Genomic DNA, 26,076 nt, shown 5'->3' on the forward strand with positions numbered 1-26,076 from the left:
GCTTTCGCACCGTACATGAGCTGCGATTAGGTTACAAGTTCGTGCAGCAGATAAACACCATACCGATGCTCAGTAGCCTTGACAACAGGATAAAAATAGGGACATGCTCAGCGTGCTTTATGGGAGTGGTATAGAAGTGTCTTAAGCAGACAGGTCGAAGCACACGCAACAGAGCATGGTTCCAGCATGCATGCCGTATACGCTTGTCGACTTCAGTGCCAAACTGGACTGAATACAGTGCCTACCTCAGTGAGGATGGAAAAGAACCGAAGACCTACGGGGTAGCTTTTGGAAACGAATGACAGCAGCCACCATTGCTCGCATGGATAAGCTGATCGCATTCCAGCAAACGCAGTGCAGCGAAGAGGAGCAGCGCCTCTTTTTCAAGCGCCTTCTTTACACTGAGCTTACTCGAAATGCGACCTGCATCTTCTCGGAGGGCCAGATGGAGATGTTCACTAAGTATGCGCAGTACACGAGGAAGATATCCAAGCTGTCCTTGCGTTATGCGCAGTCCACAGCCGCCGAACCAATTCTGCAAGAATTACGCTACAGGATGGACTCTCTGAGAAGCCAGTCCGGCACCTATTTCCACAGCTGGAGGATTTCGTGACGTCACGGAAGCAGCATGAGAGATATTACAAGCGCGTGCGCTACATAGATTCTACACTGATATCGCCTGAAGTGTTCCTCGGCCGTCCGCGCACGAAGATCCGCGCAGTTGGCACACCCGTTGGTAGTACTTCCATGTGCATGGCGACGAGGCAGACCTTAGGGACAGCCTCTGGAAACGAACCACACCGGCTGAGCTTTGTGCACATGGCAATCATGCTCGCATGCCAACAATTCAAGACTGAGAGTCTGTCAACAGATTTCTCAAGATACATATTGGTTCACATATTCATGATACCATTAACAACAAGGGTACCAGCAAAGCAGGTAATCAAAAGCAAACACAGAATAGCAGGTGCAAAGATATGTCTGCGGTGCATCCTCGACGGATTCGAACATAGGCTTAAAATTTACCTAGGAGAACAGAGAGGCATTGGCCGGGAGTACTTACATCTTGCACTGAGTTGTTGTGTTGAAACAGACCTGGAGTTGTTTCTTGGATAATTATTTTAGGTTGGTTATTTTTCTACTAGAAGTAAAGATGCTGGCAATCCTTGACACTGGTGCCACAGAGCGGAGAATGGTTTCCAGCAACATGTCGACAAGGTGCACCTTTGAAAAAATCGAGTTAGTGTACTTGAGCAGCACTGACCCTACATGGAAAAAAAAGCACTTTGCCTTCCCTTCACCACTGCAGGAAAGCGGAGACGTGCACGGAAAGCACTGGCCTTTTTGCATTCCAGATAGGAAATGATGGATATAGTTGAAATAGAATGATCGTCTGTTGAAAAGAAATGAATGGCTCTGTAAGTTTTTCATGCCATATTTTATTGTGGCATTTTGCACATGCGTCCAGTGCATCGTATACCTCCACTTGTATCCTAAGGCGCCCTCTTTCTGGCGCCTTTCTCATTCACGATCCTCACACCTACTCTTTACCTGTGATGCTGTTGATGCACACCTCGGGCATGGACATTCTCCCTGAAACATCTGCTGTTCAGCCAGCATCCTAAGACCGATGCGTCAGGGCGCAAACTGCAGGCAGCCATCAAATACTTCTGTGTGCATTTGTGGACTAATTTTACGTAGCATGTGGCTTGTATTCATGGTTGTGCTCTTCACAACGCCATCACGGACAGTCTGCCGATCACGAAGCAGCGCACTCAATCTTCCCAAAAAGCTCTTGGAAAAGTGCTTTCTCTCTGCCATCCGTTCCTCCCAATGCCACAATCACATGCTTACAAATCTAGGAAGAGGAGGACACGCGATTTGCAGAAAGGCAGCTGAAGGCAGGCGGAATCAACTCCTAACGCGGCAAAAGAGAACAAAGTTGCTAAGCCGCTACAGGATGTTATAATGTTGCTGCCCTTCTCGAAGATAAAACACGTGTATAAGTTGATACAGCCCACCTCCGAGAAGTGTGAGATGACTATCATGAAACGCCTCATGTTGAGGCTCGCAGTTCAGTAAGACCTCCCTGTTGTGAGCACTTCTCCGGGGATGGTCGGTTGGTTGTCAGCGCCGCCCATAGGGACGCGAACGCACCATTGTGGGTTACATCGCAGCGTTGCTGACGCATTCTCTGGAAGGGGAATTTGGCGATCCGTCGGGACTGGCCTACCAAGCGGGTCTTGGCAAGATACGAACACGCACATCGGAGGCCGCTGATACGTACAAGAAGCCGCTGGAGGCCAGGTGCAGGCAGTAGACAATGAAGCCTACGCGCACCGACATAACTGCATTAGACATGTAGCGTCTTGGTGGAATCGACCAGTACGACTGCACCAAAGAAGCGTAAGAGATTGGGCATTAGAGCTCATCAGCACCACTGCTACCGACATCCTTAGTGACTGGAAAAATGTGCTGCTAAATTATGATGGGGCAGAATCCATCCTACGAGCTTCCACATATTGACCAAAAATTCCACCTGTTTCCACAGCGCACAGCAGATCTGGGTGATGCAAAACTGAAAGATGGGCAAGTTTGTGTATGTTCATGACGAAAAAGAGCACAAAGAGAACATGAAGGATGGACAACAGGACAACGGAGACAACATCTGGGTGTCCGCAAACAGGAAACAATGGCATAAGACCGCTGATTCTTTAGGCGGGGCGTCAAGAAACTGGGCACAAGTGGACCTTATTTCTCGAATGAGCATGTGTGTACACTCGCTTACCTCATCTCCAATGCTCACACTGAAAGATAAATATACCACCCCCCCTCCCCTATTCTCTCACTACCAGGGAGCCAGACCTATGGCACTGTCTGAAAACACAGAGACCATACCTACCCCCTCCCTTCGCTCCCACTACCAACTGATCCCACCTTGCGGCCCTCAGTGCAACGCAAAGAAAGCAAACCTCACACATTCTCCTGTCCTGTCCAGCTTCTGCACCGCTGGCTGGTTGACACCCTCCAAACATGGGAGGACTGGGAGGCCTCACTGTTCTCCATGGCCACGCCAAGGCAGAAGATTGCTGCCAGCTGGGCTGCCAGGGTTATGGATATGTTAGGCATGAACGCTTGAGTATGGCGGAGTTGCGCAGGGATCAGGGGTCCCGGTATGACCCATGTTCCCTTGCTATGACCATGATGTTTTCTCAACACTCCTCACAGGATGCCATGCTGTATTTCACGCACAACATCCTCTACCCCACTATCCCAGATCGGATTGAAGCCATACTGCCATTAGACCTATCCAAGGCGTTTTGATAGCATCGACCACAACACCATATTCAGTGCACTTTCATAAAGTCTAGAAATGTAACACTAGACGAAGTCTAGTCTTACATCGACACCTTTCTCACCAACCGCACTGTGGAGGTCCACATATGTATGGCAGTTATCCTCAATGTCCAGGTGGCGGGACAGAAATTCAGCCTCAAAGATGCACACTGTGCGATACAAGTACCTTGCAACAAAATTGCACGCCCAGGTTTCAAACAGACCAGTCACTGCTATCAAGGCTATGACTGCTTTACGAGGCCGCTGAGCAAAGCCCAGCATCGATGCCCTCCGAGACACAGGACTTGAGAATCAAGACTTCAATATACTTACCATCTAATGCCTCCAGGTGGGGGGAAGGTGGGGGGGGGAGGTCGCCTTTAGTACTCATCAAAAGATAACCTCGCTCATGAGTGGATTAAATGGTATTGCCCCACAATCTTACTCGTATTCCGTGAAAGCGTAAGTTGGGTAGTACTGCCAATAGTTCACATGCACCTAAATATCGATGTCAAGTCCGTTAGTTTAGAAAAAAATTACCAAATACCTCGTCGTCTCAGTTGCGACGTGCATGAATGGATTAGGGGGATTCAATCTACCTATAACAGAAACCACAGCCAAGGTAACAAGCTTGGCAAAATCAGCGGGAAAAGGTGGTGGTTGATTGTGCTGCTCCTCCTAATCTGCTTTTTTTGCAGTACCGGGGGCTTTTGCACTCCTGTTACTCGGAGGGGCCCTGTCAGACTTCGTGGACCATCAGAGTGACCTTCTTCCTGATGCCCAAGCCTACTTCTGGAAATTTTACTGGTTTTTGGTCCCTGGCAGTTGGCTGGTTTTGCTAACCAGCTGCCAGCTTGGTCGTGGCAGACTGGGCTGCTCCGATAGGCCACCACTACCATGCAGCTCTTCTTCGCACGGGGCGAGTCCTGCCATTGTCAAGAACCAGCCCTTGGATCAAACGGACAACCTCTTATGTCCTCATGCACTTCAGGAGCCCAACCCTGTCCATCACTCTGGGGGTGCCTCTAGTTCGCCCTAGAGACCTGACATCTATCAGCTTTCGAGGTTGCCATGCCTCTTGCTGAAGCTGGCAGCAGTTCTGGAGTCGCCGAAACATGCCTGCTTGGAGCTGGGCACAGATGCCGATGCCATGGGAGTCCATGAGCAGATCCATCACTGCTATTTTGAACACGAATAAGAAGATAGGTCCTGCAGCCCAGGGCATCCTTCTGCCTCAGGTCTGTGACCTATACCATCAAACAGCACGTTTCTGCGCATGCAGGGTCATCAAGAGAAACTATTCAGGGAGGGTGCAGCTGATAGCGTTACCACAGGTCCTCTCGAACACCACTTGGAGCTGACTTGGAGGTCTGTCGGACAAGCTGGCCGTTTGGCGACGGTCTGGAATCGAGTACTACTGCCACAGGGCTGCCCATATTATCGTAATATATGCATTTAAGTAATAGAAACGGCTCATTCTCGGAATGAAGTAACAGAGACGCCCCTAAATGTCACCGAGTAAATACCGAATGTAAACAGTTTACGAATGCCATTTTTTTGCATATCATAAGACTACACCAGAACAATCAATAATCAATATATAAAGGTTGTCAAGCGCTTCGACCGAGTCGGCGCTCGCAGTTAGTGGTATAGCTCTGGTTCGTCACTGCGGCGTGGCAAGTGGAATCATATGACGGTGACGTCGTTCCGCATGGGCAAATGTCAGCAGAAGCAGCGGCAAATGGCAGAGGACCAAATGAAACGGCCAAATTTACCAAATTTATCTACCACATTTCATCACAGCGACTGCAGTATAAGATATGTTTCCTGAGCGTTATACTGGGTCATGACCAAGGCCCTCATCCCAAAGCTTTGTTCAAAAAATATGAAGTGGCACGAGCCGCAGGGAGGACTGAGGCCTCCCCCCTCCCCCACCCACTCATCTCGAAAAAAAAAAGCAATAGGTGGCAATGTGAGAGCTCCAGAAGTCACACTTACATTAGCCGTAGATGACTGTTGAACACGCTGGTCAAGTCAGCATCGTGGGCGCGGAGATGCGTAGAGGGTGTCCCTGCTGAAGCGGTACTACGATGGCACTGAATGGCCCCTCCATGCGAGCCCCATGCATCTATGCGAATGCTGCTTGAAGGTCGAGGGTCCAGACCATGTTGCATCTGTGGCAGCTAATTGTCCGGATGACAAGCTCGGGTTTCTCGCATTTAAGAGGCAGGACAGACAGAGGTTTGTGTATAGTAATTTTTTCAACAGAGAAAGAAGCGAATTCTTATGTATATTTGATTGGAATTGTGGCATGTGACCGAAAATAGCATAGAGCTGGCAGTGCCGCTACAATTCATGAAATAAGAGCTGCCAAATGTAAAACACTGGCTCCCATTAGGAGGGGGCGATACACTCAGTGACACTGAAGACAACTCCATTTAATTATTTGCTGATGCAGTAAAAATCGACCTCATGGCTCTTTCTGCATTGCTATGTTGGTGTTTGCTTTGGGAGCAAAGGTAAGAATTTATTATAGCAAAAATGGAATTTAAAATGGATAATTTTTTCACTGTTTGATTTAAACTGGCGACGTCAGGACAGAAATAAACTCCGTTATCGCTGTTTGTATCCTTACCCCAAGAACCGGCACGAAAAGCAGTGCTGACGTCAACACGGTCTGCTATCGATAACCCCCGGTAGTCTGTTGTTAAAGCTTTTCTTGTTGCCTAAAGAAGGACATAATCACAGTACGAAATTTTAAACTCAAGAATTTATTTAAATCTGATATCGTTTACTGTTCCGGTTTGTCAGGGTAGCAATACAGGATGCGACGGACTATTGTCCATTGTAACCAATTGCTGATAATTAAGGTTGTATCCTACTTATAAAAGCTGTCCCTCATTAGAACGCGGTAATCTATCGATACAGGCTTTCAACTTGAAACAGTCCTCAGTGTACCTTCAACTCGCACCACCATCTTATACGCAGAGGAAAATTAACTTCTATTACTGCATACGACACAGCAAATGAATATCACCATACCTCAGTAGATAGGAAGGGCGCGAGCTGAGTTGTGGCCTCAGAGATCGGGCAGCGCAGAATGGTTCCTTAAACTCTGCTGTTGCATTGGCTAACTTTAGAGGCCACGCTTGAGCATTATTAATGCTGCAACACGCCCTCCCCGGCCATTTTTGGAGCAGTCTTTTTGCTGTTGTTTCAATTAGATGAAAACTATTTCAAAAAATATTCGATTAGTTTCGAATAAATTTGAATGTGCACTGTCTCATTCGTCTATTGAATCAAACAGGAAAATATTCGAATTTATTATCCGAAAATTCGCACACCCTTACAAAACATGAGACTAGAAAGGAAAGTAAACATACCAGCTAAGCTAAGCTTAGCTTGGTTTAAATTCAATGAGAGAAAGCGGCCACCGGGCAGGGTGTCTGCGGCTAATCGGAGTGCTGCGCGTTCGCCGTGGCTGGCCGATAGGTATAATAACAGCTAGAGGTGTTGACGCGCATCAGAAAAAAAGGCTAATCGTGATTTTGGCAAGAGATTGCCAGATTTCATTGAGCCATAGTGCCAAGTGCAATGTGCCATTTTCTAAATTGCAAAAAAAATGTGGTGGCTATTATCAACAGTCCGCTACAAACCTCGAAGTGCAAACCGGTGCCTCACTATCCGTCAGCATTTAGTTAACCCACCAATTATTAAACTGTTTTCTGATGCCCGCCAGCCCTGGTATCACTTGATATACCATAGAAGCCGTATTTACCGCATTTACTCGCATAATAGGTGCACCCCCAGTTTGGTCGCGAAAAACCAGATTTTTTTTTTATTTCCGCACATAATAGGTGGACCCCGAACTTAGAAATGTGATCAATACTGTATTTACACAATTGCAAACTGACGCCTCCCCTCCCCCCACTCTCCCCCGAATCTTTATTTTAACGAAGTTTTTGCTGAACTGACTACAAGTCCTCATTAGCACTGCTGGCATCACAACTGCTATGGACCCACAGCACGTACAACATCGCATGGAACAGCTGTACGCAGTTCTCAGGGATGCTCACTTTAAACGTCTATTTGGAAAGCTTCAACTCCAGCCGCAAACCTCCCCGACTTAGGTCCACAAAAACCACGGCGCTAAAAGTCACATACGAAAATTTTGGCACACCACGGTCGCAACAGCCACACTTCTCGGCCACGTCAATTTCCGGCCTGCCACACGCTTGCCGTGTTCGACAGCAAACTTTCAGCCCTGTAGCTATTAACGTGCTTGCCCGTCGTGCTAAATTAGCAACACTCGGCGGCAGCACACGAAAGCTACAACTACAACTATGCTACCACAGATCCCGAGCCTTTCACAGCCACAACCACACAAAAAAAAAGAAAAAAAAAACCTTGGGCTGGTGATGCTGATGCCAATATAGATAGCGAAAGCTCGCGACGGAGAAAAAAGTTGATGATGGCCTTAGTCTCGGGCGCCATCCATGGGCGGCACCTGTAAGCTCCTGCGCGTGCTTGAGGCCTCCACGATCGAGTGCCCGTTGCTCACAGCCAGAGCCGATCACGGAGGCCACGGTGCGTGCATTTCGAAGGCTATTCCCACTTGAGTCGTGGGAAGTTTGGGTGGGGCCCTTACATGGATATGGGGCCCTTACATGGAGGTCTGTTTTCCGCTTTAGCTATTTCTATGCATTGGGTAAGCACGAACAGGCTATCATCTAAGCGCCTACCCCTTCTGAACCCATTCGGAAGTTCTCCGAGCATCCGATTACCTTCTACCCATGACTGCATTTTTAATTTCACCGCCTGCATTGCCAGCCTGTACCTAACAGATGTACACGGGTGCGTTTATGCGGTATGTTCAATATTGCAAGTCAAAAAATTTCTGGAAATTTTACCCCACGTAATAGGCGCACTCCGAACTTTGAGCCGGATTTTCTGAGAAAAAAAAGTGCGCCTATTATCCGACTAAATATGGTATACCTCAAAAGACTATTTTCTTTTTAAAATTACTTTCATACTTTTTTAAACACACCTTGTATAAGAGTACAGCTGACGCGACGCGCGGCAATAGGTGCTAGGCAAACTGCGCGCCTCAACACCAGATGCTATGCCGTTCGAATAATATGTGACATCGTACTCACAAACCGCAGGCGATTGTCGGCATGCCGCTCGATGCACAGTCAGTGTACGACAAGCACTAAGGTGTGGCAAGATCACATTGCAGAAGCAGGACCATGTCCAGTAAATGACTTCGAGTTGCGAGCACCATGCGTCAAGGCATGGGTGTGCGTCCACTCAATGGTTATCTTTTGAGGCCCTGAAAAAATATTAAAATGAAAAAAAAGTGCGATGTTCAAGGATCTCAAACTACCAAAAAAATAGAAAATACTTAAGCAATATTTCCTGCATTAAAGCTGGAAGTTTAATTTATTTAATTTGGAGATCTGCAACCACTTCGTGCTTTGAGGGGGGATACCCCTCTTAGAACTATTTTCTTTATTTATGGACAGATTTACACCAAATTTTCACTGTTTGTACATTTTCATATGCTGATTCTACTGCAAATGGCTTCCTCTTGCACCAGGAAGTTTTATATTCATCATGGAAGCTTCATATTTATCATGGAAGTTTTATATTCATCATGGAAGTTTGGAGGAAGCTTGGTTAATTATCATGGAGAATAAATGATCTAGAGTCACCAAGGAGTGCAATAAGGCATAAATGAGCATTCTAGGACGACTTGGACGAAAGTTACAGCTGGTCAAACATTAAAGATAAGGAGCTCATTTTGATGACTGAGACAAAAGATTTATTTCAAATATTTTCCAAAAGAAGCAATGGCTTAAAGTTAGCCTTATTGCACAACCTGTGCATTTATCTTTCTAGCACAAAAAGAATTATACTAATAACTGATATAAAACTGAAGATATCGCTCCTCCAAAATTCTGAATGTGCCAAAATTGCACCTTTGAGAAATCAGAGAAAAACGTTTTTGGCTTACTTTTTTGGCACCAAGAGTAACTAGAAATCACTGAAGTGAGTTCTGGCTCGTTTCTGATGCGGAAGAACCTTTCCCGTCGACATAATTGCGCTTGCAATAAGGAAATTGCCGGCGGACAGATGGCATAGTCTGGAGGCTGGAACCCGAGATGAGTGCCTTTGCACTGCGACCTCTCCCAAGTTGCGGCGCGCGGTTCTACCTCAAAACGGCGCTGTGATCGTAGCCAGCCCCTAACAAACGATACCTGCTCTTTGCTCATCTTGCCCCTCAATACACTGAGAAGTTTATTTCGTCAAGGTTTCCGATTCCGCGCTTTTCGGGACGCCGTTTCGCGGCCGCTGCTGGCGCCGCACCACCAACTTTACCGGAAAGCTCGATCTATCGCGCCGTTGCTGGCTGTCAATGGAAGCTGCTTAGGTATCGCTTCTTCATCTGCACAGTCACGATTAAGACTGAGCTCCATGTACGCGAAAAAGTAAGCGACGCGACGAGGTGGCGCGGCGACGACGGCTGGCTGTCGCTCCTTCGCCCACCGGCCAAGCTCCATGCATAGCGACAACGCGAACGCGAAACGGAGACGGCGATCAGTGTTGCTGGCATAATACACCGCAAAGCTGTTTGCGTTTATAACAAGAGTCACATTATTTGCAAGGATTACAATTTTGGGCAGAAAAATGTCAACTAAAACGTGTTTACAGCTTTGTCATTGTATGTCATTTTATGTTATTGTCACGGGCGCCGCCATGTTGCCTGAACGTGGGGCGCACACCTGTTTGAACCTCGCGCGCTCTCTGACCTCAAACGACGCATACTCGCTAAGCCTAGCAGCACAGTAAACACAAGCAATCTGAAAATCTGGGGTGTTTTATCGCTAAAATTTTGTGGTTGACGCAAGTTCAGAGAAAGCGAAAGCTTCGTGAGCATTTAGTTTGCCCTGAACGTGGGGCACAGCGTAGTGACAACGACGAATCGGTGGTGAAGCAAGATTCCCGGCCAGAGCCAGCGCCATCTTTGCCAGAGCCGGCAAGAGGCTCGGTAGTGACGTACGCTGCCAGGTTAGCTGCTATTGGCTAATCGCGTTGGCAACTTCCGGGCGACGAGCGAAATTTTCTGTGAGTGCAGATCCGAGCGACAGGACAAGCGACACGGGTACTTCGCTTCGCGCGACGGTGCCGCTCGTCGCTTGCCGCTGTCGCGTTCGCGTGAGTTTTCGCGTACATGGAGTTCAGCCTTTACGCTGTCTGTACGCGGCAGGAATCGCCCTGATCACTCCTCGCTGTCTGGCTAAGCACCGCCAGCGACGGCGTTATCGGTTCAGCGTGAAGTGTCGGCACTTTATCACTGATTGTAGATAACGACAGCTCCAGTTAACGGCAGCTCTTGCAGTATTTAGTCTACTTTCTTCGCTTCCGCAACACCGCAAGGCGTCAGCATTGCTGTATCCCGACGAACACGGCCAACATCAGGAACACTTCCACCCGGCGGGCCCACTAGGCCTACTTGCACAACGGGCACCGCAGGCTCATTGACTCCGGCACTTGACGCTGAATTTCGCTCGTCGTTGATGTCTTGCAACGCTGGAGAACGTTTCTTGACATTTGCGATTAACGGCTTCTCCCTTTTTTTGCCGTATCTGTGCCTTGAGGCAGCGGTGTCGGCATCACATAGAAACATGGTCCTTCCTCCAAGCATCGAAATTTGCGAGGCCGGCAGCACTAGTCAAAATGACCAGGGTTGCCAGCACCTAATCTCAAAAAATAGCCAAGAAAATTATAAAAGTAGCCAAAAATAGCCAGTCTATGGCCAAGGTCTCAAAAGTAGCCAGAATTGGCGCCAAGACACCAAAAAACGTCACCAGAGGCAGGAAATTTACAGTTTAAAGACAGGGGGCAACCTATGGGGCAACAGTGCTTGTACTTGGAAGCATAAGAGGTATTTATGACATGACTTGAAAAGTGACCAGAATAAACAATTTTCTCTTCGGCAGAGCAAATACTTTGTGTTCTTTTGACGCAGTCATAGTTATTAATGCGTGAGCATTAGAGGGGACATGTCGCGATTTTGTGACGGGTAAACAATGTGAAGCCCTTGTGAGTACTACGTGAAGGCGTACGTGGAACTCTAGGAGTGAAGCACTGCCTACCAGATTATGAGTACTCTCCCCACCATGGCTTGTGGAAGTCAAATTACTGGTTGGTTGAGACTGGTTGCTTGGGAAGAGCAACCTGGGCACAAGCCCCACCAATGGCAGCACCTGCCATCGCAGGGCAGTAGCGTATTGCTTAACCACTGTACCACGGTGCCAGGAGTGGTAGGACTCTCAGCGATCAGTAAATGTATAGAATGGCCGATTCCACATATCTGGGCATTAACCCATTAATGCTATCTCGTCATGCCCTTAAGACAAAGCTCAAGTCTGATTAAGTCGCCGATCTTTGTCTGAAAGCCTGCTTGACGAGTAAAATCGAGTCTCGAACCGAAATCGAAGTGAAAACCGAAGTGCCTGCGCGACTAATTCGCATTTGGCCTAACCCCGCTAAATTGTTCCCCATTTATCGACAACAAGGCAGGTACAACAGGATAATGGTGTTCATAAATAGCACTTCAAAAAGTAGCCAGAAAGTAGCCAAGTAGCCAAGCTCAAATTGTTGTCGCCAAGAGCTCCCAAAAGTAGCCAATTTGGCGCAAAGTAGCCAAACCTGGCAACCCTGAAAATGACGTCCAGGCGCATCTCGAAGCACGCAGCAGACGATGGAAAGCAAGCTCAATCAATCGGGCAATTCCTTTTTGTCACATGCACAGACTAGCGAATAGGAACGGGCGTGGGTACCTATTTATTTTTTATTCAACCAATCGGCGGCGGAACAGGGAGCTGGCGCGCGCAATTTGAAGAGGAAAAACCGCTCTTTCACACGATACCAAGACCGCCATGAGCGCGGGCGTGAGACAGAAGCTGTACTTTTTTGAAAACACGCTGTTTTGGCGTGAACGCTGGCTCGAAATTAGCCTCGAGGCTTGTTATTAATTGATATTACAGCTCAAGTATTAATCGAGGAGATGAGAAACTTGGCAAATCGGTAGAATAATTGTTGTAGATTCGAAAAATGCAGTTTTCCAAAAATCGATTTTTTTGGTGATTTTTTCGCGTCTAAGACCCGTGTCCCCCTTAAGTAAATGTGCTCCCTGCCAGACACCCTTTCGGGCCAGAATCATAATAGTAAACAGGATCACAATTTCAATGACTGACTATGCCAGTCAAACCAGACGGCTCAAAATTCTAGAGCTAATATTTATGCCTTGTTATTAGGTCCTTGTTTCAGTAAAAACAACAATGGAGTAAGGCTTTGTCGTAGGGGTGCGAGGCGAGGCTAAATGTGGGTGGGCTTCACTGTAAATTCAAGTTGTAAAGTAGCAGCTTACCTCTTTACTTCCTTCTCGATATCTGCCAGCTCTTCCGCAATAAAGTGGTCGAGGTTCTTTGCGGCAGCTGGCAACAACCCTGCTGGTACCTTCTGCCTTGTCAGCTGTGCTTTGTAGCATTCTGAAATAAAGTTCCCCCTAGAAAAAGCTTAATGTAGAGTGTTTTATATCAAAAGACAAACTCCCTCCACCCAAAACAAAAAAATGAAACAAGGCCAACCAAACAGTTCATTTGTCCTTACTTACCCCCCGGTGCTATGACAAGCTGCACTATATTTTGCATCACGTGCTACACCATTCAACTCTTACCTCGCATGACGTCAACTTTCTGGGTCCAGGGAGAAAGCTCGTTCTTTACTGCCTTGCCTGGAAACCGCGGACATTTTCTGCCTGCACACAAACAAAATAAACATTGCAAGCTTTCAATTATTCACAAGGATGAGAAATAGTGGTTATGATTTAGAAATAAGATACAATACATGCTTATTTACCTTGCAGCGACCTATTCACTAAATCCTCCTTCTTCCAAATGGCCATCCTCAACTCCTTTATAAATATTGAGTCTTTCTGCTGGCCTTGAATATATCTCCAGGCCTCTCGTTGTATGTAGAACCCTTGGCCGATGTCCACCTACAGAAAAAAAAATCTCTTGACAACATGTACATGGAGCGTTTTCAGCCTTTTGTAAAGATGGATCAGCACGCAGTCGATTAAAATGCAGTTTAACCAACCATGTCGTCAACTTGAAATGAACTTTCTATCGACGGTTTTGCTACACTACAGGATGCATGTTGCGACAGGGGTCTGCCACTGCTATTATCCGATGTGGTTGCTATATAGGCCGAGTGACAGGAGGGGTGAACAAGATGCCTATGCTGGGTGTTAGCACATGCATAAACACAATGAAAAATTTGGTAAACAAATTCAGTTATTCTGCAACTGCAGTATGCATACTAGGAACCGGATAGAAAACTGCCAAATACAGCACAACTAGATCCCACAAAAACTAAAAGCAGTCCAAATATTCTACCACATACTTCATAACTGGTGAATGTTTCTGAGACTACCTTTTATCTTACATCCAACTGCTTTTTAAAGAAGTTCAGGCAGAAAATTTTCAGACGACTGTATAGTGTTTGCCAATGACTGCTGATAATTTATAATTGAATTTCTTGCTTTAAGCTTTTGAAGTTTCAACAAGTGATTGATGGTAAGGTATGCTAAGACCATGATGTTATCGGTGCATCACCATTTTAATTCGTAGCAATCAAACCAGCTTGTTTCAAAACCCAAACTAAATAAAAGAGCAGCTATGCATGCTGATATGTGTTACGCACTGCTAAACACTAGAGAACCAAAATTTGGCACTTCAACTTCTAATAACAAAAGACCTTCCCTTGAACGTTGACTCTGATCTCATAGCAGTTTTGTGTGCAAGTGTACCAAAATTTGAAACCCTCCATTCATGGAAAGAGTTATTTACTTGACATTCAGGCCAGAAACCAGCCTTCGTGAATGGAAACTCGAGAGAGAGTAAATGAAGTATTTCTATTATTGACATGTTTTACACTTCATTATATACATGTCATATATATAGCATCGATCCCAGTACTAACTGCTTTAGATTAGTGCCAAATGCATTCGGCCATGTACCTTCCCCGTCAATCCTGGCCAGAATTTTTTCTTGCAGGCCACATTTAGCCTGCGTAGCTGCAGAATTTCCTCTTGTAGTTGCAATTTCGATTTCAAATTCCTGATTTCTAGGTTTCTTTTTTTTACTTCTTCTTTCAATATTTTAGTCTCTTGGTAGGCTGCATGACAATGTTCTGGCCTCGTTTTTTTTCCATGCAGGTTTTCATCATCCACTGCATGCCTTGCCTTGCGCGCATGTCCTGTTGGAAGACAGTTTATCGGCAGTGGCGGCAAAACAGCTGCTTTTCCAAGAAGATGTGTGTAATCTGCGCTACATCGAAGCAAGCCCTGAGAGCCGCTATCATCGAGCTGCTGCTGGAATGCCAATGGAACCATTCCCACGCAGGAATGTAACCAGGATCCCATCAGCTGGACACTTCAGTAGGCTTGGTGGCTCCGAACAGAGACCAATGCTCAAATTCTTTGTTTTTGTCATACAGGTTGGTGGCAAATACTCTGTTTCCTCAGTTAGAGAAAAAGATACAACCCTGATGGTGCTACCAGGTCCACAATTTCTCCTGAGCATGCTTTGTGACTGTTATAGTGTCATTAGGCTTTTACTGCTGGCATCCGGTGACATTGAACTCAACCCAGGCCTCAACTCTGACTCTCATCCTAGCAATGAACTACTGAAAAAGATTCTGAAAGAACAAGCAAAAACAAACAAAACTTTGAAAGAGTTAGTTACAAACCTAAAACATATAGAGAAAACGGATGATAATATGAGGTTGAGAATTGAAACAATTGAAAACGACTTAGGTCAGTTGAAGAAATGCGAAGCAAGACTTGATGAAAGTGAAAGACTATACATAAGTACAAACAAACACATTCATGGTATAACAGCAAAAATAGATTACTTAGAAAACCGAAGTCGGCGCAGCAATTCAGTGATTTACGGTGTGATCGATAAACCGGAGGAGGATGCTAAATCACTTCAGGAACACATTAATCAAGAAATCTTCAGAGACAAGCTGGGCATGGAAGTGAGATTGGCTGAAAGAATTCACAGGATAGGTAATCCTAAGAGCAAAACACCACGTCCAGTCATAGTTTGGCTCTTCAATTCCGCAGAGAAAACGGATATTATGTCAAGCTGTTTCAAACTAAAAGGTTCTAATATTTTTCAAAAAGGGTATGAGACTTATGAACTAAAATATGGCACTCATCGGAATGCGAGAGGGTGGCTGGGGCGAAGGTGTCACTTTCCTTTGACAAGCTAAAGGTCAATGGCAAGGTTTTAATTTGGGATGAAACACAACAAACAAGAATCGAAATAACAAGAAGGGCTGATGATGCAAGGCACACCAGCCAAATTCAACTCAAAGAGCAGCAAGCTCGAACAGCAATCATATCTGACCAACCAAAACGCAAAAAATCCTGTCATTTAATGCTAGAAGTATAGTAAATAAGTTAGGTCACCTCGAGCAGCTAATTCTGGGACCCCATCCTAACATTATAATTATTACAGAAACAAGGTTACAAGCAGGGGTACGCAATTCCGAAGTTGTCCCATCAACGTATAAATTGCTACGCAAAGATAGGGGTAGCTATTAAAAACAACAAAATATTCAGTCCTGACAGGTATTGATGACCATGAAAGTGTGTGGTGCAAAATAACATATTCCGGTAAATGTATATTACTGGGAGGCAAGTATCGACCCCGAAACACCCCTCCAGATTATCTTGAAAAAATGTACTATTACCTGTCCCAGCACACTAATTCAAGAACTAAGTTGATTTTATCGGGGGACTTTAACCTGCCAGGGGATAAATTGGGCAGACCTTTCACAAGGAAAAAATGGCCAAAGCACGGAAACACTTTTATTTACAGCATTTGATTTTTCCTTAGATCAGCTGTTACCGATAACACTCGAGTTCTGTCATCTTCCTCTTCACTTCTGGACTTCATTTTTGTTAGCAATACACTTCCAGGGTGTTCAGTGCGTATCGAAGATGGCATATCTGACCACAAATTGCTAGTACTATCATGCCCCATATCAAACACTTGCAAAAAGAAGAAAACACTGCCAACCTTTGTCAAGGACTATGAGCATGCAGATGACCCTGCAATTCTAAATGCACTTGTGTACAGCTTTGCCAAATTCAGCGCACTGACGGATGTGCGTTAACTGTGGTGCTGTTTCAAAAACATTGTACATACTTGCGAAAAGAGACGTTCCACTCTGAAAAAATGCATAAACAGGAAGTACCTGTGGATAACGTGCAATATTTCAACTTAAAAAAAAAATAAGGTGACAACGATAAAAAGAAAACAAGAATGACATAACAGGTCTTGTTAACTGCTTACAAAGCAGTCCGAGATGCAAAAACTCGCTTCTTTGATTTGACGCTGCCATCTTTCATGGCCCACAACCTTCACAAATTTTGGCGGTGCTTATCTGAAGAGCAGTCAACTGGTTCCATGATTACAGATTTTATGACACCATAAGTAAACCTGATATTGTGAATGAATTCAATAAGTTTTGTCAGTCCGTTTTTACCAGAACAGCCTCCCACACTTCTCTATCATTATACACAATCAAGGAATTCATAACAGAGCAAACCATTAGTGAAGCTGGAATCCCTTCTCTATAGCATTAAGGATTCCGGTCCACAGACTCCGTGGTCGTCGTCGTTGGCGTTGTGAGCGAAAAAACTTGACACAAAAAATCTCCGGGTCCTGATTCTATCTCAAAAACATTTTTAGCCCGTCTAAGTATCTAAATACCTGCATATAATTTACACAAGGTCTTTACAAAATATGATTCATCAGGGTGGAAATTTTGGCAAGTCGGTACTAATCCATAACATAAGAGTAGCGCAAAACCAGGACGATGGACAAAAGGGGAGAGAATACACCCACAACACAGGTGCTAACTTACCCACAACACAGGCGCTACTCATATCTTATGGGTCTTTACAAACCCTCATAATTACATATGACTGGCACTGTGCCAAAATAATTCCTACACAAATCAGGTTCTAAAACTGAACTGAATAACTATCGTCCAATATCATTAACAAGCACAAGCTGTAAAATGATGGAACACATTATTTTTAAAGCCATAATCTCATGTCTAGAAAATATTAACCTTATTGATGAAATACAACATGGTTTCAGAACAAGGCTTTCAACAGTAATGCAGCTTGCTGAAATGACTCATGACATCGCTAACACAATTGATGAAGGCAACCAGATAGATGCTATATTCTTAGACTTTTCTGAAGCATTTGATGTTGTTCCTCACTATCTTTTGGCATTGATCGCAACATTGTGTCATGGATTTCCTGCTATTTATAGAACAGAAAACAATGTGCTAAAATAGGTGAATACATTTCGCAGAACCTGGATGTGTATTCGGGTGTACCCCAGGGATCAGTTCTTGCACCTCTTTAGTTCCTCATTTACATAAATGATATTCATTACTGTGTTAGTTCATTAATCCAGCTTCACCTTTTTGCAGACTGTGTCATATACATAGCTGTAAAAAAATTAGAAAATCAAATTCTCTTTCACAATTCCCTAGAATCAATCCATGCTTGGCGTATGACCTGGGGAATGAAACTTAAAGCAGATAAGACCAAAGCATCACATTCACCAATAAGAAGCAGCCTCTAAGTTTTATACACACTTGGTGACACACAGGTTAAAAAATATGATCAGGTGAAGTATCTGGGACTCATCCTAACATCTAGCCTGTGTTGGGAACCCTATATCAAATCCATTTGTTCTAAAGCTGAAGGTAAATTAAATTATTTAAAGAGAAAGCTCCGTTGCACACTGGCTCATATTAAACTCACTGCCTATAAAACTCTCATCAGACCTACCCTAGAATATGCTGTAGTCTGGAGCCTCCATTAAAATATTTTAATCAACAAATTAGAGTGCATCCAAAAACCAGCAGAAAGGTTTGTCTACTCAAAGTATTCACAGCAAACTAGCGCTACCAGTCTAATAATTCAATCAAATTTATAAAGCCTGTCACAGTGAAGAATCATTTCAGGCTTAAATTTTTTGTTCTAACTTCTTCAAGGCCACTTCAAAATAACAAATTCACAATACTTACACCCTCCTTTCAAACACTCGTCTAGAACTAACCTTAGTAAAACACTGCATCAACCAGTCAGCCATGTAAATATCTACAAGTACTCCCTGTTTCCAGATGCTATATCTTATTCGAATAAATTGCCTGAAGATGCAGTGAAGTGTACGTCTGTGAAATTATTTGTTAATCATATTGAAAAAATTGAATTTTCTGTTTAATTCTCTCCTATTCTTTTTGTATTTCCATCAGAGAACATCTCTGTATTTTTGTTTTTACTGTTTCATCACACTGATGCATTGTAAGCACTCCTGCATGGGCCTGAAAAGGACCTGCAGTTTGTTTAAATAAATAAAATAAATAAGCGTGATCTTGGGCTTTTTCTACTCTTCAGGGACTGCGCCTTCTTTCTACACTTGGATGAGATTCATGAAGTTAGCGCCAAAAACGAGGACCAAAGTAGGAGAGAAGCGTGTTGCATCTTCTCTCCTACTTTGATCCTCCTTTTTGGTGCTAACTTCATCATGAATAAGATTCAACTCGCCCAACTTTCCACCTTACTACTTGGATGAGATACCTAGCAAGGCTATTTATCGATTCTTCATCCAGGTTTTCCAGCATTCTGTTATCTACTCTGTCGAGCCTCAGGGCTGACTTTCGTTTTAGCTTCAGTAGTTCCATTCTGACTTCGGCTCCTAATATCGGGGCATCCAGCTCTTCATTTGGTTGTCCCTTATAGTCCTCATATTTAGCGGCCCCAGGGGGAGCAATACATAGTTACTTGAGCGTGTCAATAAGTTGCTCATCTGTGCCATTAAACTTGTACCTAGCTTTTATATTCAGTTTTCATAGCCGTCTGATTTCTCTGGGTCTATAAGAAATTTAAGCAACTGCCATGTGCTGGATTTTCCCATGCTTTTTTCCATTTCTTCACATCTATTATCCCATCTCTGAGATACTAACTTTCGTGTGTACCTTTCTAATTCTATATGTTGTGTCATGCTATTTCCCTCCTTAGGCTTCTGTTCCACCTTTGGCGTTTCAGCTGATTAGTTAGCTGTTCCTTCCTCTTGTGCATGCTGAAGAGCTTGCTGTCCATTTTAACTTGGGAGTTATCTACTTGAAAACCTCCTCAGTTGCTCTTTCTATATGCTCAAGTAGCACAGCCGTCCAGTTCTGGATACAGCTTATGTCGCCATGCTCATGTTCTTCTCTGATAGCTCTGAATTTATCCCAATCCGTAAGCTTCTCTTGCCTGTAGATTTTAGGTTTCACACTGACTTTCCTGCTGAGCTCAAGCTTCAGCAGAAAGTGATTGCTATCCACATCTTCCTGTTGGTTCCGCCATTTCACAATGCCAGTGTTCCTACATAGTGTAAGGTCGAGAGATGTGTCCGCAGTTACGCTGCTGCAGTCCTCGTGGGACAGGAGATGCCATTCACTATGTAGAAATTAGCTGCTACTATATCATCCAGTAGGGCTTGACCCTTGGCGTTGTTGCTTACATAACCCCATTCCTGGTGCCGGGCATTACAGTCACCCATAGTGGCCAGGGGATTTTTCCCCACAAGTTTAACTGCCCTTCTGAATATGCGACCAAATTTGACTTTCATCTTTTTGGGTGGACTGTAAATATTTAGAAGGAATATGCTCCCCCTGTTCATTTTTTCAGTTAAAGTTTCTACACATACTGTTCTGTCTCTTGGTTTCCAATGTCGCGTTGAAATACCGCGACGTTGCTGTTAGCACATGTTACTACCTTGGTGTCGTTGCCATCCTTAGTGGCATACCCCTGATAGCACGATTCTAGTTCAATCCTGTCTCTTGCACTGCAAATGCTAAAGGTGGCGAATCCTGGCTGAGGATGTACTGCTGCAATAGTGATCGCTTCCTGGCTAGATGGCGGCAGTTCCACTTACATATTCTTGACGTGCTATTGGCCATCAATTTGGATGGTAACGTCACATGCTTGGCCTATGACCTGGATGTGCCTCGTGAGCTGTTCAAGTTTACTGCAGACTACCGACTCGAGGTCCTCTAGCCTAGCGCTGAGGATAGCCCCATGCTGTTTGAGTTCTTTGATAGACCTTTTCATTTTCCTTTGCTACTATCCTTTTAATTGGGCTCTCAACTGCTGTCATTTCATCCTACTTTTGTTTGGCAGGCCTGACTTGGTCTACGCTCATCTCTTCTGAGATGCTTTCAGTAGAGTCGCTCGGTTCACCTGCTTTGCGGATTGCCAACGGGGTGGCTGGTCTGAGTAGCGGTTCCAGCTATTTGAAGTGCTGAAATTTCTGCGCGAGCTCATAAATTTTCTTGGATATTTTATCTATTTTCTCAGTTAGTAGACGTATGGCTGCTGTGTTCTCACCTACTCTTGCTTCTAGCGTTTTACTTGGGTTGGAGACCACACCCCCGAAGCTAACCGACCTACCTGCTATCGACGCCTTGGCTTGCGGTGTGTTCTTCCCTGGGTACTTGGTCTTCTCCGCCAAGGGGTTTGATCCTGGTTCTCTTTTGCTTCGGAGTGGCGCCTCTCTGCTCCTACTTCTAGGTTGCAAGGCACTCCTGGGTCGAGATGTGGAGGTAGAGGCCCGGGCTTCACCTCTGCTTGTTTGGTGGGGACTTTTTTCTTGCGGTCTGCCCCTGGCTTGCCCTTGCTTCTGGTTCCTCTCCTCAGCAGCCTTGGCTTCCTTTTCCTCCAGGCAGACTTTGATGATGTGGGGTGTCCGGTAGAGCCTTACTCTGATTGTCTTCCAGCACATGGTCCTTTCCACATAGCCCTGCGGCTGCGGACTGACTGAAGTCATTTAATGTTGCCATGCGTGCGTTCAACTCGAAACCGAAATGGATTCGAAAACAAAGAGAATCTGAAAACGAAACCACAACGTATATCAGGGCCATTTTCTTCAAAATAGGGCATTTTTAGGCACCAACGTTGGAAATAGGCATTTATAGGCGCTGGCGCCCAAAATAGGCATTTATAGGCACCATAAAATGTGTATTAAACTTGTCGTGAACAACTAATTCATGCTCATATGTAAAAATGGTATGCCTATGGTGCCTTGAAAAATATAGGCATTTGCCTAAAATCTGGTCTCTACTGATCATATTGAAGGGCCCCTTGACAACTGCCCAACCAAATGCATGAATGTGACGCAAGTTCCATGCTTACCTCTGCTCACTGAAGGCGATAAATTTTTCCCAACTGTTCCAAACAGGAACAGCCCACTGCAAGCTATTCAACAGCACTTCTTTCCCTTCAAGCAAAATAGTCGTGAACAGTTCTACACAGATTGACAGATTGACAAATGAGCAGATTCTGTTACATGTGCAATTATTGGAAAGACACTCTCGGCAACTAAAACCATAAGCAAGGACGTGACTATCTTCCCTGCTTATAAACATTCGCAACCCTCATGGCAGTATATAAGATTTTAAGAAACAGAATAACAAAACCTCATATACATGGACTCACAAGTGCTGTCCCGGCCCTTTCGGGTGCAATGAGAAATATGCAAGCCAGTGCGCTGTCATTTAAATAAATATGCATGACGGTGCTTGGGTGTACCACGAAGTCACTGAATAAGGCCTGCAATCAACAATTTTCTGGGTCCCAAGCCACTATTACATGGAAATGAAGGTGACAAGGCAACAACATTTGCATCCAAAAATATAGGACCTGTGGATATTACCCACACTCCTTACCTGGATAACAGATGTCAGATTAAACACAAAAATAACTGAAACGAAGCAAAACAGACGATTAAGCCTTATATCAGTGACTGGAAACACCAGCTTAAAAACTGCCGTTTTAGCGGCTTCGACAATGTGTCAGCAGTATCTGCAAATTGCTGAACTTGAACAGGACGGTCGGATGACTTGCAAAGAGAGTCGAAATGGCCCATCTTGCCGCACCGACGACATTTGCGGTTGCGGGCTCGGCATGCAGGGTTGTTCGCCAGGTGGGCCGTAGATCCGCAACGGTAGCACATGCGCTCTGGTATTGCAGCAGCAGGTTGCGATGGTTGACTTTGGCACTTGCAGCAATGGGCCGGGGGTGGTGTCTGTCTCGATCCGCGCTCGCATCTCACACGATGTACTGGAGCGTCCTCCTCAGCCAATTCCCTGGCTTCACGGGAAGCTTGCTCGCACTGTCGAGCAAGGAGCACGGCGCGCGACAGAGTCAAGGAGGAGCCTTCCATGAGTAGGCGCTCACGCAGATGGCAACTCGAGGTCTTCTCCACCAGCTGGTCCCTGATCATATCGTCCGCCATGGTCCCAAAGCCACAGTCGCCGACAAGGCTGCGAAGGACAGCGACATACTCATCGGTTGTCTCTCCTGGAGCCTGAACTCGACGCCGAAAGCGATGACGTGCGGCGATTACATTCACGGACGATTTGTAATGCGCCGACAGGATGGATATCGCCGCATCAAATTCGTCAAGGCGGGGCGCCTCGTCACTGGAGTGTGATGCAGCTGCTGTAGGCGCTGGAGTGGACGACGGCGGCGCCAAGGTATAAAAAATGCGCTGACCTTCCAGTCCGATGCAGTTCAGCAGGATGGCCTTCCGCCTGTCCGCGCCCAGAGTAGAGGCACCAGAGGCCAGCATGTAATTCCGGAACGCCAGCTCCCATTGCTCCCATGGAAGGGCAGAACGACCAGGAGTCGGCAGGAAAGGCGGTGGTGGCTGAAGCCCAGAAAAGCTCATGACGGAAGGTGAGCAGGCCACGTGAAGGTCCCGAATCAAAACAGCATCCTCGTCGCTAAAATATGTTGTATCGTAAGTAATGATAATTAGAATGAAACAGTACACGTAGCATACGGTCGAGCCAATCTGTATTATCCTACTTCGTCGTCTTCTCCACTCCCGTGCGTGCGAGTGCGTGCAGCGCACTTGCCACACTTCATCTTTATCACACTGAGGATAGGCCATACACATCAGATCCACTCATCTCTACTTATGTCAAACCCTCACCCTGTATGTGATAAATGTGGGCATAGCAACTTTGTTGTGCACACCCTCACTAAGTGTAATCGATGCGAGAACGACCGGACAGCACATTTTCTACAAATGCACAAACAGTGCACCCGACTTATCCCTAAACTTCTCCTTGCACCCGATTCATTAGTCCCACTGCAAAGAATGCTCAACTTTTTAAAAGAAAATTGAGGTTCTATTATTCACCTCTAGAGTGAACAGCTGACATGATCCCAAAGTTTTGTGCTGCAGTGCTGAATTTTTAGGTTGCTCAATTTTGCCAGGTAATGTTATGCCCACTGTTACTCTATCACTTTCTATGAATGTCTCATCCTGGGTTAATCCAATGTCTCTGGAGCTCTTTGGCCTTGATGTCCTTGCGGTAAAAACACCATTAACCATCATTTCGCTCTCAAGCACCTTTCTGACCTCACGACACAACAGATGCCGCTGTGGCTAAGAGGTCAAAGTAACAGGATCGGACCGCGGTCATGACTGCCGTACCTCAATGGAGGCGAAATTCAGAAACACCTGTGTGATGCGAAACCTAAGCACACATTGGAGACCCCCCACGTCGTCGATATTACTCCGCAGCATCCAACTACCGACTGTTGCGCAAATCAGAGAAAATTGAAAAAAAATTCTCTCGGCTTAACTGCGCGTTTGTTCGGGCTAAAATTTTGCACAGAGGTTGCATTTGGTGGCCAGTTTTGTTTTCTATTATATTTAGGTGGGTTATTTGCTTGATTCAGTCAGAATTATCAGGAAATCCCCATCGTATGCGGTGACGGCGAACCAAAACCGAATGACTTTGCAGCAGTGGTACCCGTGGCGCCATCTCGCACCCATCGGAGAAACGAGCTCTCTACCGGGGAGGGCGGTGGGGAGGAGTTGGCCTCGCATAGCCAAGTCACGGCCATGGCCTTCTCTGGATCGCTGTACGATCGCATTTTCGGTGATGTCTCGCCATGTGTCTTGCGCTGCTTCGCAGCAGAGAGCACCAAGCAAAGATAATTTGCTCACCAACTTAGCACAGCTGGGTTTCTCCGGTGGGTGCGAGATGGCGCCACGGGTACCATTGATGCGATGTCTTTCAGTTTTGGATCGTCGTCGCCACATACGATGGGGTTTTCCAAATAATTCTGACTGAATCAGGCAAGTACCCCACCCAAATGTGGTATAAAACAAAACTGACCACCAAATGCAACCTCTGTGCGAAATTTGAGCCCGAACAAACGCGCGGTTAAGCCGAGAGAATTTTTTTCTTCGATTTTCTCTGATTTACGCAACACGCGATACAGCCACATGTTAGGCATAGAAAAATTTCGACGCCGTGACACGTCAGAGATATGTCGCTGTGGCTCAGTGGACGAAGTAGCGGGATAGGATCGCGACCGTGACTGCAGCATTTCGATGCAGGCAGAAACGCCCGTGCGCTGCGAAATGTCAGCACACGATAAAGAACCCCACGCGGTCGAAATTACTCCGCGCGACATGTTAGGCCCACAAAACTTTCGACCTCGTGTAAAGTCAGACGCCGCTGCGGCTCATACGGCAAGGTGGCGGGATCGGGTCGCGGTCGTGACTGCCACATTTCGATGCAGACGAAATTCAGAAACGCCCGTGCGCTGCGAAATGTCAGCATACGATGAAGAACCCCACGTGGTCGAAATTACGCCGCAGCCCTCCCCTCGACTCCGGCATTTTAGGCCTAGAAAACGTTCGCTTTTCGCACACAGCCAACGGGCCGGCATTAACCAGGCGCTAGCGACTTTCGTTCGATTAGCCTGAAAAGAAAAATGCCATGGAGTACTCGCCGACCGGGGAATCACTCAGGCTACACTAACAAGTACAGGGGCGATAGTGCGCAGCGCATTACGCTCGACCATCACAGGCTAGTGAAACGTGCATCGAGACATTCAGTTACCCCCCATAAAAAGTACCAAAATTGCTTCAGTCGACACTTACACATTCTGTTTGGCCAAGAATGACAGCGACATTGCGCGGCATCACCCATTGATTCAAGACTGCACAGGAACTACGACCACGGGGTTACAGCAGCCAACCGCTACCTCCATGGCTGCAACAATTAATGGTGCTTACGTGTACCTTGGTTGTTGGTTGTCAATCTACAATAGCAACGCTAAACGGTTAGTGTTAGAAGCAAATGTTTAGAAGGCAGTGGCGCTGTGATCGCTTGACTTTAGGGTGGGAAAAAGAAAAATGTGGGGTCACTAGCACGGTGTCTCTAGCGGAGGCATGAGCGGAGGCAACGTTCTTAGACAGTTTCAGTTTCGCCATGGCCGGCCCGCGTGTTTATTTTTCAGCGCAAGCCCAGCCAGGCCACTGCTCATTGGCTCGCTGTACTGTGGACGTCACTTTCGCTCCGATTAGTACGCAAGCATTAAAAGTAAATAGCTGTTCTACAAAACTATCTATACAAACGTTTCATATGCATACAAAATATAACAAATCTTTGAGAAACTAGATTTCAACGTTTAGTTTGGTCACGTGACTAGGCGCACACGAGCAGACGATGCCCAAGAGTGCGATCACATGACATGACGTCACTTTTGTCAACAGTCAA

At 45.7% G+C, this 26,076-nt stretch overlaps 2 protein-coding genes across 15 annotated transcripts in view; both read right to left on the reverse strand.

Annotated features, from left to right (window-relative positions):
• LOC149354535 (kynurenine aminotransferase-like) overlaps nucleotides 1-8,650 on the reverse strand; it is a 158,134-nt gene extending 149,484 nt beyond the window's left edge. For 3 of the 9 annotated variants that reach the window (XM_089583385.1, XM_089583381.1, XM_089583378.1), the window contains exons 1-2: nucleotides 5,335-8,650; nucleotides 2,978-3,101 (exon numbers count right to left, since the gene is read on the reverse strand). In XM_089583385.1, coding sequence (XP_089439511.1) covers nucleotides 2,978-3,035 — 58 coding nt within the window. In that variant the 5' untranslated portion in view covers nucleotides 3,036-3,101; nucleotides 5,335-8,650. The remainder of the gene's footprint in view (nucleotides 1-2,977; nucleotides 3,102-5,334) is intronic. The other 6 variants (XM_089583388.1, XM_089583383.1, XM_089583387.1 and 3 more) reach the window with 4 other exon arrangements.
• On the reverse strand, nucleotides 8,640-26,076 carry LOC149354536 (uncharacterized). 6 transcript variants are annotated; one of them, XM_089583371.1, is made up of 6 exons: nucleotides 25,458-26,076; nucleotides 20,942-23,198; nucleotides 13,264-13,402; nucleotides 13,082-13,162; nucleotides 12,773-12,910; nucleotides 8,640-8,668 (listed from the first exon to the last, which is right to left on the reverse strand). In XM_089583371.1, exons 1-2 carry the CDS (start codon nucleotides 25,497-25,499, stop codon nucleotides 22,281-22,283), a joined length of 960 nt encoding a protein of 319 aa, XP_089439497.1. In that variant the 5' UTR covers nucleotides 25,500-26,076; the 3' UTR covers nucleotides 8,640-8,668; nucleotides 12,773-12,910; nucleotides 13,082-13,162; nucleotides 13,264-13,402; nucleotides 20,942-22,280. The 6 variants fall into 6 exon arrangements, with proteins under 6 accessions (XP_089439497.1, XP_089439498.1, XP_089439494.1 ...); XM_089583372.1 differs by having other exon boundaries at nucleotides 20,942-21,377; nucleotides 25,458-26,035; XM_089583368.1 differs by lacking the exon at nucleotides 25,458-26,076 and having other exon boundaries at nucleotides 20,942-21,377; nucleotides 22,216-24,131.

Source organism: Amblyomma mixtum, chromosome 3, assembly GCF_055824585.1.
Source record: "Amblyomma mixtum isolate Tamu chromosome 3, ASM5582458v1, whole genome shotgun sequence".
In the NCBI taxonomy this organism is placed as follows: domain Eukaryota; kingdom Metazoa; phylum Arthropoda; class Arachnida; order Ixodida; family Ixodidae; genus Amblyomma; species Amblyomma mixtum.